The 15,858-nt window shown below is 38.7% G+C and overlaps 1 protein-coding gene across 1 annotated transcript; it reads right to left on the reverse strand.

Moving 5' to 3' along the window:
* Positions 1-33: 33 nt before the first annotated feature.
* Positions 34-14,958, reverse strand: LOC108723255 (uncharacterized). The gene is made up of 10 exons (XM_018448823.1): positions 14,919-14,958; positions 14,662-14,832; positions 9,878-10,097; positions 5,203-5,286; positions 4,025-4,158; positions 3,630-3,766; positions 3,189-3,343; positions 1,898-2,139; positions 1,163-1,349; positions 34-748 (listed from the first exon to the last, which is right to left on the reverse strand). Exons 1-10 carry the CDS (start codon positions 14,946-14,948, stop codon positions 552-554), a joined length of 1,557 nt encoding a protein of 518 aa, XP_018304325.1. The 5' UTR covers positions 14,949-14,958; the 3' UTR covers positions 34-551.
* Positions 14,959-15,858: the final 900 nt, after the last annotated feature.

The raw sequence follows: 15,858 nt of genomic DNA on the forward strand, positions 1-15,858 counted from the left end.
GCGATAACTCGTCACAGATACTTCAATCGCGACATATACATCAATTGACGAATGAGTATCGATTAACACTTCAATAATTAAAAGAAGCGAGAGTATAGCAGCGAATATTATTTATATAAAAAAGCATTCGCACACAATGAATCGATGAGACCTATTATATCCATGGGAGCCTGAATTATCGACGACTATCAAAATACATAAGGCACTTCGCATTGTATTAATCCCATGCTTACCTTAAGAAGTTAATTGAAAGAAGAGTAGAGTATGTAAAAAGACTCTTCTTAAATTGTTTACAAATCTGATATTCTTCCGATTTATAAAAATAATAAATTTATCACCGCGTTTTAATCGCATTTTCATCAATGTCGATTTATCAGTAGCTCGAAGTTCAGTCATTTATATCGACCATTTCCTATTTTAACGACGCATTCTTATATTACCGGCGGAGCAGTTCCTTAGTCAGCTCCACTTGCTGCGAAAGATGCGAGGATATCGCAACTGATTGAGATGAAGCGAGAAGAAATAGATCTCCGCATGCTAAAAATATTACCCTAGTTGATTCGACCTTGGTGCGTCATATAGCTTATACTGTCCGATAATAATTTTTCTCGCGCTTGTCGCCGCATTCGCGAACACATGGCTAGTATCATACCGGCCATGATACAGAAGAAACCACAGCCGAGTCCCACTATTGTACTGGCCACTGTAGATCTCAAACATACTCTGTCAGTCGTAGGCTCACTAAATCCTATGTAAAAAAAATTTAAATTTAAAAAGATTGTAATTGTAATAATTCTAATGCCTCATCTAACACTAAGATATACATATTAAACATTTGCTTGATTTTAATTCTCTACTCTAAAAATAGTCTTCATATGCTCTTGCACAAAATTTTATAAACTAGTATAATTGTTGAAATGAATTCATTATTTGTTTGCTTAGTTTTATTGAAGCATCATATGTAGAGTATAAGTTAAAATTTGCAAAATTTTATATGCAAGCTTCGTTCATTTTAAATCGGTGCTCGCCATTACGTAATTATAATAAAAAAAAAAGTAGAGCATCTCTTAGTGAACGAAGCTATGATAAATGCATGGCTTGACATGTAATTGTTCTAACAGTAAAATGTTATGTTTGACATGTATATGTATATCTTCTTTACCGCTGCGAGAGAAGCTAGTGGAATTCTGGAACAGTTCCGTGTCCGCTTCGCCTTCCTGAAGAACACGAAGAGACTGGAAGAGGTTCACATTCTCCGACAAACTAGTTGCCGGCGTCGATGATCCATCGATTTCCGACACTGACCGCTTCACCACATTCTTCGCGTTTCTCCAATGGCAAGGTTGGCTCTGAAATACGGATGAATCGTTTAAATTAAAAATATTTATAAGACTGGGACACTAATTTATTTTCAAGCCCAAATAACAGAAAGATGCAAAATAGCATAAAAACATCGCTTGAAAATTAGAATATTCACAGTACTTTTTTATATTTTCAAAAATTATCAATTTAACTGTAAAAATTCAAAAGTACGTAATATATACCCAAACAATTAAATACGATACACACACATAACAAAATATTAAATTTTTATGATAGAGCATTAATTAATAACTAAACTATTTTAAAAGTAAATAATTTCTAGAATATTTAATCAAATTTAATGAGCGTAAAACACTTAAATAGATTAAAGAGATAAAAAAAATCAGGTAGCAAGCTAACATCATTTGCCATCAATTTGTCATCAATTTGATGTTAAAATGACATTTACTACGACATTTTGTGTTGACATTTATTACGACAAAATGATGACAGTAACATCTGCTTACTACCTGACTTAAATAGATCAAGAATGGAATGAAATCAAGTAGTAACGCGCTAAAAAATATTTAGTTACCGGACATCTTCCGTGGCACATGCGAACATCGCATTCGATATACAGAGCCGGCGATCCCGTGAACCTGAAGGTCTTCATATAAGCAAAAACTTGCGTCTCAAACAGGCCACTCTCCGACCAGGAACCGCGAAACCGGCTGATCAGTTTGTCATCAACCGGACATCCGTATTGATCGATCAGTTGAATCCTTTTGTTTCCGCCATTATGAGCGTAGCAATCATTTACGACGATATCAAAACCATCTACAAAAAAAAAATCGGCATAAATATTCACATTTATCTGAATATCGTCAAATCTATTACTATCTATAAAAACGATAACATTTAAAACGTTATAATATAAAGTATTAACTCATAAATTACAGAAGATTTAAGCAAATTTAAGAAAGATTGCAATTTTAAGTGATGTAGAGAATTGTTCTTAAAGATTTTTAAAGATTCTGTTCTTAAAAATTTATTATGATTAGATAAAAAGCGATGATTAGCTTCATAAAATATATATGTCACAATAACAAAATCAATTAGTCATAAGCGCCAAGATGGGAATAAGATCTAACGTCCTCTACCTTCTGACATAGATTTGCATGACATAAGTGATGTAGACGTAAATACAGAAGCCTGACTAGTTAAAGTACAGACATCTGTCGTTACGTCAAAGCACATACATTTTCATATCTTCTCGCCAGCATTTCCGCATCTTTCGCAAATTACCGAGCTCAGACTGACTAGCTGACTAACAAAGTCTTCTGCTGTTCATCTTATACCGTTATCGCTGTCGAATCATAGCTTGATAGAATCGGACGTCATATGATTAGGCTGAGCATCGAATAAAAAAACAAATACACGAAAATACGTATTGTAAACAATTTGCAAGCACATTCGTTTTTTGTTTCAATTTTATAAACTTTTTGTCTTGAAGGTTTATTGCTAAATATAACAATACAACGCAGTTCATTAATATTTTATAATTATGTTTTACACAAACAAACATTAGATTCAATTAAATTATAGACTCTCCCATTAGTTCTATTTTCAAAAGCGCTTCTAAGAAAGTAATAAATTAATTTATCGTAAAAATATAAGTGATATATGTATAATTTAATTGATATCCGTTATAGAAACTTAATACTGTAAGATAATGATTAATTACTTATTAATTCGGTATTAAAAACTGTTATTTAATTCCTATTGTCTTTTTCGAGCATTGTTGTCCATTCCTAGTAGGTCGAATCCATTATGACGATTTTACGAAGCCGCCGTTAAGCTGCAGTTAAACTACATATAAGGCTTACCGTATTTGCTGCGCATGTAGATAATGAGAGTCAGAGGATCTCCGACACGAACTGGTCCAGCCACTCTAGTTCCAGTGGTCCCGTAACCGTATCTGATTTCCATGTAGCACTCCGGAGGCTGCAGGGTGAAGACTACGGGATTTCCCGTGGCGACCCTGGAAGAAGGTGGGTGCGTAAGAGGCAGGAAGAATGCGTATCCGTTATCTCGCGAGCAGTACGGCCTACTTCGCGCCAGCAGGATAGCACAGATGTTAGACATTATCGTAGATATTACGTAAACGCCTCGCGTGAAACGTTCCATCGAGTTCGCGTAATCGAAGGTTTCAGACGAGATGGAATGTGACCCTTTGTACTGTTTCTACGCTTGAAGCCTATTTTGACGTTTTGAGAAATACCCATTATTAACACTTTATTTCAAAAGTAAAAAGATGGACCACTCACTCGACATCGAGAAAAGGAAATGTCACCGTCTTCCAAAAGTCATAGCCGTACTCGCAAGTCACCTTGAAATGTTCGTCGAACTCCTCCTCTATTAATGGATTGTACTGCACTGTGACCGTGTTCCACATAAGATTTTTCTGGAAAGACAAGAGTAATACGTCATTGAGTCTTATTTCTCACGTGAATCCAGCAATAGCGGTGTCTATACGTTCCCGCGCGATCTACGCGCGATGTGACATCTAATTTTCTCTAATTATCAAGATTAAAAATAAGTCTTCCTCATTTTTTCCCCGGTGTTGTTAATCATTATTATTCCTTGTCGACCGGCGCCGGTACACACTAAAGTAATGATCCGTCATTCCGCGATGCGCTCGGCGCTCGTCTATTTTACGTACCGTCGGATTCTTCCTGCTGTCCTGATGATGAGTGTTCTCGCCGAGGGTGCCGCACCGATTCAACTGAATGTAGAACTCGTAATAGTCTCGGCCCGTCCCATTAACGTACATGCAATCGGGATCGTACGAGTAGCCTGCAATTAAAAACGATTATTCTTGTTCATCCGGAACGCGGTCGTCTATGATACGACCATGTTCGATATCGGATATCGAATATCGACCGATATCTCTATCAAACAATCTACCTCACGGCATTTCGACTATACAGACCGCGTTGCGAAGAATAGGCGGGACGTTGATGCATTTTCATCGCGAGCGGCAAATGAGCGGCAAAGAGTAAATGAGGAAAAAAACGCAAAGTATACTCGTTAGCGCCGGAATTAGGAAGTCGGGGATTAAGGTAATCTGACTTTTTAGTTGTCCTGCTAGATTCAATCAGAAAGCCTCAGTGTTTTACGAAGCTACCACATCCGCGTTGGCACAAAGGCACTTAGCTCATTATTGAAATATTGATTAACGGGCTTATTAACGATCAACGAGAAAATTGCGGATTAGCAGAATGGATATTAAGCAGATGCAAGGTTCAAGAAGAGGTCGTCTTTCTCATCGAATAATTTGTAAAGAAATCATTTGACGATGATGCCGTTTTTGCCGGTACATCGTTGCCAGAAGGCACGGCCGCGATACGCTTCTTTCGAAATAACGGAAGTATCTTACTAGACCGGACAGATGGACTTACGACGGTGAAAGAAAAATTCTGGTGCGGCCGATGTGGACGACCGCCGATCGCTTTACGATAATTTCCGCCATTACCTCATTAGCGCGGACGTATACTCGTCTCACTGTCTACCGACGTAATTGCGGACCAGCAATGCAGCCAGTTATGCAGTCACATATTTTAGATACAGTATTATGTCGAATCTCTTGACCGTAATAGAGAATATAGCGTAAAATTCTAAACATCATCACTTTTTCGATACCGCACCATTTGTATAATTCGCGTCGCAATATTTACATAAATCTTTTGTCAAAAGCAATTTTTAAACTCTAGTCTCATTATGTTATTGTTTGGCTACTTGCATTTAATATTGTAAAAATATAATGGTATTTAATAAAAAAATTTTGAGTAAATTGCACGATGCTAGAAATAATTATTCATTAATATAATTGAACTTTACCTGCAGAATACAAAAGGCCGGTGAAAGATCCATTGAATCCGATTCTGATTTTCATGTAATCGTCTTGACATTCCGCCTCGATATCTAAAATATAAGATGTAAAAAATTATTATTTAACATATAATTAATAATTATTCAATAAGTCGATTTAAAAAATTGTATAATAAATTTTAATTTTTATTTACACGCGTTTTCTCCAACCTTGCGATTAAATCTACATTCCATTATTTTATATTTCATTATACGTATAATTATGTTGATTCAGCAACATGATAAATTCTCTATCTGCATTTTAATTCTTTGCGAAACTAAGAAGGTCTAGGTGGCATCTTTGATGTTGAAAGAGAAATGGAAAACTGTGTATATACAAACTGACAAAAAAATCGATGTTGTGTCTACTTATTGTGTCTATATTTAGCAAGAATTAAATTTTAGATAATAAATCAATGTAGTAATAATTTTAAAAAATATGTATTAAGTATTATACATACGCATTAAAGGATAAACTAATTTTTCAAATAGTTGCGGTTTGAACCATATTTATACGAGTACTATTTAAATAAGATTTAAAGAATTTAAACGTATTGGTGTTACAATCGATAGATTTTTACAAGAAAATTATTTGTAGCCAAAGATCTATCTTATTTAATGAAACGCAATAGATAATTCTCTTTCGCAAAAAAATTTTCTCAGTCAGGAAATGTTCAAGATAGTGTAAAAATAGCGTTACCATATCGAGTCCGGTAATTGTCATTTTGAAATGTGCATTCGTATTCAAACAAAACTTAATCACAGAAGATGGAAACGTGTCGATCGATCATAGGGTGGGCGTATGTTCGCGGTCAAGAGAGCCTGTCGTCATTTGTATGAAGAAACCGGGCGCGGAAAATCGCAGATTTGCGGATAGGAGCGAGTGGAAAACCGGTCGTCGATGACGAGTGAAAGTAAGTTGGGGGTCCCGTATAGGCGCTCTTCGTGGTAAGAAGCCGTTTCCACTGTAGTAACGTAACCGCAAAGCGGAATGGAGATTGATGGAGGATGAAGATAGTTACACTCGAGGTGTCCGCCGATGATACAACCTTTTCGTTTCGTGACCCACGCTCATCCCACGCACACCGTCATCGTAGGATGGTATCCTCTCATGACACCTGAATATGTTTGACGAACGCTATACTTAATTGAATATCATCATTGGATGATATTCATCATATAAGGATATCATCGTTATCGAAATAGGGTCGCAAAATTAATTAATTTAATTTAAATTAATTTTGTCAAATAAATTTTTTGACGCATTTTTTTTTAAAGAAGATACTTATCTATAAAAATGGTATAAAACTTTTATAGTACTTTTAAAATTACCCGCAATAAATTATTAATATTTATTAGTAAATAAAAATGGATTATTGTTGATTTCATTTAGATAAATGGAAAAAAGATGAGAAAAAAGCCGACATATGCTTGTTATAGACTCAAAGAAAAGTAAAGGATAGTGATGAGAAGATAGTTACACCGGAGGCGCATGCCGATGATACAACCGTTCCGTTTCACCCTCGTCCTACGCATCGCGCCGTCGCGAATGTGTCGAGCGCATTTTCGAGCGGCCGCACGTACGTACACGCACGTATACGCACGCGCTTATTAGAATTGCGGATACGTGCTTTGTGTTCATCGTCCGGCAAAACTCTGTCAGTAGACAGACAATGGGAAGAGTTGAGCAACGCCGATATTTGCTCGAATGTGCCGAGAGTGGTCACGGAAAAACGTGGAGGATATCGTTGGGTTCCCTTAAAACTCTGGTGCTGGTTTTAACATGTCGACTTCAACTTTTGATACTTAGCATCTTTATTTATCGATTCGAATCCAAATTAGTTGGAAAACATTCCAAGAAAGGAACGTAGCAAAAAAACCTCGTGGGAGAAGCAAGAGGGAAAGAAGTAGCAAAATGAACTTCGAGGACGTTTGAGAATCGAGTGTTGCCGAGGAGGATACATTAAACCTAATGGGCTCTCTTTCGCGTAATTGACGATACCGCGGGTGGCCTCAAGTTCCCGCAGAGAACGAGCGGCTCGACTTTACGACTTCATTGAACCAGCGAGCTTCATAGGCCGGGCGTAGCATTCGTCATTGCCAGTGGCAGGCTCATCCAAATGTTTTAGGAAATTTACCGTAGCAATGCGATCATCGATCGTCCCGTCGTCTCGAAGGGCTTCGGCACATCGATCTTTTAAAAAATAGAATCTGATTGATATTGTACGGTCGAGTTTTCTTAAATGCGCATAGAATGATTTATCACAATGAAGTAGAGCGAAATAGATTTATGTGAATCACTTATAATTCAATTCTTCTCGATACCTACACTATGGAAGAAGTCATTGTCTTGCAATTAAAAAAGCGATGCTGCAACGCTTTGTATATAAGCGCATGTTGTGATATTTCGGAATTATAATTTTTAATTCTATAGTATTAATTCTTTATAAATATTTATAAATAATAGATGATCGTATCTTCATCTCACGTGAATAATAGGTATCAGTGAAACAAATTACCGTATAATTATTTAGTTAAGAAATGATTGCAAACGGCAAAAATGTAAGAAGTGGTGTAATAGACGTTTCGTTCTGGTCGAATGAGCGAAGGGAACGATGCGTCGTTAAAGGATTTTTCTCACAACGCGGTTTCCAGTATGGCCGTAATTTTCCGCAAAACGCAATTAAAAGGATTCGCTGAAGGGCGGCTTGAGAATGGCTTGTATACGATTCCATCCCGTAAATATTATTTATTTATATTATCATGAAATACACTGTAATTTAATAATTTTCTCCGGGAGTATCAGGCAGTGATGCTCTTGCTATGTTGATTACTCGCCATATGCACGGACAGTGAGTGCTCAGGCATTTACAATAAACTTCGATGTTCCAGAAAAATCGCATACGCGGCGGATGAGCGTAACACATATGTGTAACATAAGAAATTATACGCACGCGTAGAAAATTAATTTTGTTTTCACAGGACATAGTCTATTATTCTTTCATAACGGGATATTACACCGGCGTTATTAATGTCTTGTTCTACTGGCATTAATTACTACCGCACACCCGCTACATGAGATTAAAACTGAAGCGACCGATTAAAGTTTTAATGAGGCATCATTGGATTAAGCCTTTGTGGAGACAGGATTTTGAACAGGATAGAAAATTCATTGTAAAGTTAATTTATATATAGAGGTAACGACTCCATCGCTGAATCGTAAAATTGTGATCGTGTAAATTTATTATTTGTATAAATGTGATTCGATAGCGTTTTCAGCGTACATAAAATCGAACGCTATAAAAGATGATATACAGCATGAAAAAAATCATAAAATAATAACTGCAGCTTGGATAATCTCACAGTATATTACATCATATATTATACCGTATGTATTCAAGATAATATTAAATCATTCAAAGAATTCCCGCGGACTCGACGACATAACTTCACGTCATGGTACGCGTCGGCATAAAAAGGAAAAAATAACGTAACGGCCCCTCATAAACATCATTTTCATTGCGACGCGGCGTCGCAATTTTCTCGTAGAAAAAGCGATGTCAGAGACGAGCTGTCGTCGATTACCGGCGCCATAACATATACGCGACCAGATATCTGCACGGGCCGTGTGCTCGAGTTTCCACGAGGCAATCGTGATCCACATGCGGATAATGATGATCGCGCGGGATGATGATGACGATCCTCGGGCCCATGACGACGATGACGACAATTGCAGATGCCATCGAAGGTGCTGCAAGCAAGGTGGTGTATCTCTGCCTCCGTACCCTCGATGTCAGGAGCGTCGTACGACTTTCCGACACCGTTTTAATTGCCTTCTCTCTAACGGTAGCCATCACACTCTGAATTCCCGGGCGCGCTAGGCTGCGGACCGAGATGGACGGATATATTGCGCGGAGCGCGACTGCGATTCTTCCAAGTCAATCGACCGAGACACCGGAGGGAAGTACTTTGTCCTATAACACGCGCTATCCTCACAGGCTGCGGCCTTTTGCCGGACAATGGAGAGAAAAATAACGGATCGACATGCTAAAGCGACGACAACACCGCTCTTTCCTCTGAGGCACACTGACCCACCAGAGCGATACCGTAGACGCTTTTTGTCGGTGCTTTTATTCGGACGGGAAATAGCGGATCCTCGTTTACGCCCCGATATTATGCTATTCCATTATTCGAACGTCCTCTTACTCTAAATACATTCCATGAAGTATAATCTCTTTCATGCGTGAACGCAATAATGTAATCACAAGATAAATTGAATCGATAATCCATTATCGACCAAATAGAGATTTCTATTGGCTCTATAGATCGACATAATCAATACCCTTTCGTAACGTATTTCCGCTGAATTAGCGTCTTGATGCAAGCCGCCATTACAGCTACTTACAAACCAGGAAATTTCTATTAGCTCGGGAGATTGTGCGGGCTGAAGAGTAATTACCTTATACAGCATATCCACTTGATTTATATTTAATTTACCTCATCGAAAAAGCACAAGCAGATTGTTGAGACTATTAATTAAGGCACTTACGAGAAACCATTTATTTTAAAATTATCATCAATTCTGTTTATATATAGTAATAATAATGCAATTCAACAAAATAAAAGACGCTGTCTTCGTACTTACGTTGCACTCTCGTCGTATTGGGCCTGTATCTTCGGTGTTCGCGATCCCAGGTTTCTGGATGTCTCCTCCAGTCTTCATCGCCGACTACTCCTGTACCTCCGTTTCCAGAAAGGCCTTGCAAGCCTTGAAGAGTTTGAAGCGCTTGAAGATTCGGATTCAACGGTCGATTATTCAATGAAGGAACTGGCACGTAATTAGCGCCATCGCCAATGTACACGACCTTCCAGGAAAGAGAAGAATTTATTAATATAATTTTAATACTTTTTAATTTAGTACAGATAATTGTTATTTGCATCATATATGTTTCATCGTATATCATGATTTAATATATTATTTCTTTGATAATTATGAATACATTATTTATATTTTCAATTATATATATACATATTATATATATATTTGAGAATTAGTAATTAATTAAATATATGTGTCTTTTATGAATAGTGAATAATGTTAATTGATTCTACACAAAAAGAATGATTTTGCTGAAAAATATAAATTTTTAGATGCAGATCTAAAAACTAATTTTATTAAACCATTAAAATAATTTTGTTGGAAAAACTAATTGCTAAACCATCAAAATTTTTTGCAGTGACAATTTTATTACATTTTAATATGTTAAAAAATTTTTGTCACTATACGCTTAATTATTGTAAATTAAAGTAATACACGTAATGTTCACTCAATTATTCAGAATAATCACAGTTTCGTAAAAAAGTTGATAATCGATGTTTATGTAATGTATTATGCATTGCATATTTTACATAGCGTAGTTAGTATCAGAAAACGATTCAGTATCTATGTTCAGATTTGATCGTTCACGCTAATGATCCTAATAAGCAGTCACCCGTGCTATATTCCTGATGCTACTAATGATATTTATATGGGGAGTTCGGAAAATGAATACGAAGAATCCGCTAACGAGTCGCAAGTAGTGATTTGCAGGTTCAAAGCCGTTAGCCCGCGCATTGCGGTTGGAAGCGGGATTCCTGCAAAATATTCTCGCGTACACAGCCTCTCGCGATACGACTATGCAAAACTATCTTGTCGAGCGGGAGCCCTGACCTCTCCTACGTTAACGATTCGGTTTAACCCTCAGCTTGTACGGATCGCTACCGCTCGAACGGTGAGAAAGGGCGAGAAAAAGCATCGGGGGTCGAGACCACGACGAAGAGGAGAAACATGCGGAAGAGGGAGGTACGGCGGTATTGGCGCGGCGTTGGCGGAGAGTCCAGGCAGGCGAAAAGGGACGCTGCTGGAGAGAACCTGACGAGGAAGTCTGAAAAACGGACAGCACGAGTAGCGCGTGACTAACGCTTTACGAGCTCATTCCCCTGTCCGAGCGTGGGTACCCGAGGCATTCCATCCGTGTACGGGTGCCGTGCGCAAGAAGAGACGCAAGAAGACCGAATAAAATGACGACGGCGGAGGTGGACGAAGGGAAGGATATTGTACTTTGAGCCGCTTGTCAGCGAGCAGTCAGCGAGCACGATACGAGCACGGGCAGGTAGATACTTACTCGGGCGAATCGGCCGCGGAAAGGGAGAGAAAGGGGAGGACGGGCACGTGGTTAGTGGTGAACGCGAAGCGATGAAGGAAAAAAAACTTGTGAACAGCCTCCATACGCCGTAACGAAAAAATCGCCATTCCATTCCGGCCGCCTCCTCATCCTTCCCGATTCTTTTTCACCTTCTTTTCCTACCATGTTCTTTCTCTCACCGTTCGCACTATTCTCGATGACGTTCCGCCTGTGCTCTCGACGTTCGATGCGACATAGGTTGCCACCCTACCGCGCGCACAGATCGGCAGGAAAATTGCTTCTCTTCACGGATTCCACTTTTGAGGAATTTCAGGAACTCGAGTACGATGCTGCCGGGAAACGGAACGGACCCCGACGAGCGAAGTGGCGTACGGCGTTTATGGGCCAGTAGAGTAGTTAGGAGATCGTTCCTTTGGCAAGAAACTGGGCCCAACCGCTGGTGTCTGATCTACGTTCCGCGGAAAATGACCGGCGGTCTTTGAATCTTCCGCGGGTATCTCATCGGAATGTATTACGGACGATAAGTGCCGATTACCTTCGACTCCTGCTATGCTTAACTACGGCTACTTTGGCATTAACTGTACTGGGCTACGTAGGAAATGCAATAACACGAAATGCTCCTTCGTGTCGAATACGCGGCCGATTCGATCCCATATCGGTACTCCTCGCACGACAACGTCTTCCGTTTTGTGGACTCTTCTTCGAAGAACTTATTAGTTTTAATTTAACACAAATCTATTTCCAATAACTGTTTCGAAAATTAGCATTTGTTGGAAGCAATTCAAGGTAATATTTGTACGCATTAACATTTGTACGCATCCGGCGATGAGAGCAATTTGACATTGAATTCAGTAGCTTGTGTATAATAAGAACATTTTCTTTAATGATCATCGACATCCGTGATATAAGCTCACGTTTCTTCAAAGAAGAAATACCAAGTAACCGTTTAGATTTTCTCGTTTTGTTTTACAGTGGGAGATGACGTCAACGGACGGGATCAGATTTTTTTCTCGGGTGAATGTTAATTTCTTCCGAGGATTTTATTTGATCAAGTCGCATCGAGATATGCACATTCATGCAATGATTAACGGTAGCGCGGTTAGAGTGTCGAAAGTCATTAAGTTGAAGTAAGATCACTCGGCTGGCTTAGATAAATGTACCTATCTCGCTAGAATTTTTTCTCAAGATTCAATTATTTGTCGAAGCGTACTTAGATCGAATTCTGTGTGAGCGTGAAGTAATGCAACAATTTTATCAGTTATGAAAATGTGCCAAACAAAAATTAATTTTTTATATTAATTTTACGCTGTGCGAATGTTATGTAAATTTTTGTTTTTAATATTATTTCACATACATTAATTTTTATAAAATATGTGATGAGAGAGAGAGAGAGAGAGAGAGAGAGAGAGAGAGAGAGAGAGATAATACCCGACGATTAATAATCTATTACGTCAAATCAGCTACAAAAAGAACGATTTTGTTAAAGTATCTAAATAATTAATCTAGATATACATATCCGAAAATCATTTTGTTAAAACAATTATGTAGGTTGCTCAAATATAATTAGCAATGCTGTAACAAATTTCAACATTCTAGCAACGAGCTTGAGCGTCCTACATAATTATTTTCATGGTTTAATAAAATATTTTCAGATTTGTATATCTAACCAAATATTTAGATACTTCAGCAAAACCGCTTTTTTTTATGTGATTATCGACTAATGATTTCTATGGACACAGTTTCTCACAAGACGATTTAAAGTCGTTGAGACAGCTTGAAGCTATGCATTGCATTTCCGTGTGATTAGTCTTCGCCTCTCCAATCGAAACGGACGGAAACACGGCGGTACGCAGAACAGATGAAATTGATCTTGTCTCCCGTTTCGCAACGGAACGCTCGTAGGCTAAATAAACTGCTTCTGGTGCCTTCTCTCGAGTAATGGGGCCTTTCCCTGCGGAGAATCACGCGGTGCAAGAAACGATTTATCCGCTCGCAATTTGCGATATAACGAAGGTCGCGCACGGACGTGGCCGCGAGCCGCGATACCCTTTCTCTCTATTCTACTGGAAAACTGGTTCATATTTTTTCGCGATCGAAATCGATTCCGCTCGAAAACTAGTTTAAAAGCAATCCGTAGATCATCGATAAAGAGCGATTAAAATCAAAGGAATGGCCTTTATTCTGCTTCTCCTCCCTCCGGTACTTCTCGTGTTGATGTACCAGGCAACTTTCTGTGGCCCTTCTGCCCTTCATTTAGAAAAGGCCTGCGGAATTTTCTACATACCGCGGGAAGGAGGAAGATTACGGGGAGAGAGTAAACGCGCCTGTACAATAATTGATTTTTATTGAAAATCAATTACAAAACTGACCTTTCGCGATTTTATCGATACCGATCGTAGCGAAGACGAGAGTCACACGAGGAAAGCAAGACGATCGGCCGCGTGGATCTTCAGTAAGATTTTTCCGCTCGATCGAGGACACGCCGGCGACCGAGGCGTCGCCTTTGCTGCGGTTAACTGTCGGCACTTCCCTTTTTTACTCTCTTGAATATCATAGCGGATGCAGAACACCTGCATCCAGGTTCTCCGGCCTTGCGCGCGAGCATTCGTTAACGAGAAATCACGCAAAACTGAACAGATGGGCAAGTATCATTCTTTCACTTCCTTTTTTCCATTCCGCTCTCGTTTAACTCTTTTTTTTAATCCACTTTCGAGGAAACCGTTTGCCAATTAAATATAACTGGACGTACGGCAGATGCGCGCACACCTTTCTTCTTACTTCTCTCACTTTCCTCTTTGTTGTCACATGCTACGATATTTATTGTTAGAAATCTATAGTACTCCCGATAAAAGATTTTACTGCCTATTGAAATGTCTGGCTTTGATAACTTAATAATATAAGTAAAAATATATGTGTGACATTAAAATAATTTTTTTTCCTTAATCAATAAATTAGCAAGTTGGTTTTTTAAAGTTATGCAGTAAAATCTTATAACATTTATTGCAAAATATGATCTTCTGGGCCATTTAAATTTAATGGTATCAACGTTATCGGTGTTTTATTGGTTTTTCTTATACATGTTGTTTTCACCAATCAACGTTATACGAAAAAATAAGTAAATGTTTCTATAAAGGTAACGGAACAAAGAAATAACAAATCGGGGAGAAACTTCTTGTGTAATATCTATCATGAATTTCAATAAGAAAGAGCGCAACGCGAAACAAATTGGCGATGCGTGACTTACAGTATCGTGGTCGCTGGCTTCGTGAGTTAACGCTTCTCTGGTTTCGTTGTGAGAGGAGGAGGACTCATCCTCGGGTCCCGATCCACTGCCTGCCCAATAATCCTCGGTCGTGTCGTCGATAACAGAATCTTCGGAGTTTCCCTCCACCTCTGCGTTCTCATGACTGGTTGGCTTTGAAAAAAAATTGTCTCTTATGAGAGTCTGTGTCCTTTGCAAGTTCTCTTGTGCGTAATGTTACAAGCAAGATATATATTTACCTGACACCTCAGCGTGACCACCGTCAACATCCACACGCAGATGTATCTGTAACAATATGTAATTTGTATTAAAGTTATGTAGAAAGTTGGCTCGATATGAAAGACGCGTCGCGAAGCATTGAAATTCCCGAGATTGCGTTACAAAATGCAAAACCTTATGAACTACGTAGTTATGTAAACTTTAAATTCGGAGTGTATTGTATTAGCGCATTGCTCTTAAAATGTGACTTGGGAAAGTTACTGTTTCAAACGTAACTCTCTTACGCTAGTAAGGACGATGATGCGAAGGCCGTTATACGGAGGAAAGAGATTATGATACTAGCAGAATCCTCTGCGAAACGTCGAGCGGACAAGACGATCGTAAGAATAGCAAACGGAAGGAATGTGATTAGACAAGAAAGAAGAGAACAACTATCAGATTTAATGATATATAAAATATGCACTGAAAAAAAATATAGTCAATTTTAATAAATATTTATTGAACTAAATATTTGTTAAAATTGACTATATTTTTTTCAGTGTGCATATACCTATATACATAAGTGTGTATGTGTGTGTGTGTGTGTGTGTGTGTGTGTGTGTGTGTGTGTGTGTGTGTTATATCAATTATATGTATATGCATCGTGATTATGAAAGCCTAAGTAACGCGGATCGTAATGTATTACACGTAATCGGTGAAGTAAGAGCACCGCAAAGGTGACTCGCAAAGGCACGGTCTTCTGGTTTTCACGTTCTTTTCCTTCATCGCGGCTTCATCTAGAATGTGACTCATCTCTCTCGCTACTGCTGTTGCTTCCAACGCAGCCTCGTTCCCTTGCCACTTCTACGTGAACCTCAAATGAGTTTCTTGCCTCCACACTTACTTGCCATTTATAGACCTTTTCGGTGTAATCGGGAGCCTCGCACTATTCGCACGCGCTCAGTGACCCCCCCCCCCCCC

This window comes from Mycetomoellerius zeteki, unplaced genomic scaffold (genome assembly GCF_001594055.1).
Source record: "Mycetomoellerius zeteki isolate Tzet28-1 unplaced genomic scaffold, Tzet1.0 scaffold228, whole genome shotgun sequence".
Lineage (NCBI taxonomy): Eukaryota > Metazoa > Arthropoda > Insecta > Hymenoptera > Formicidae > Mycetomoellerius > Mycetomoellerius zeteki.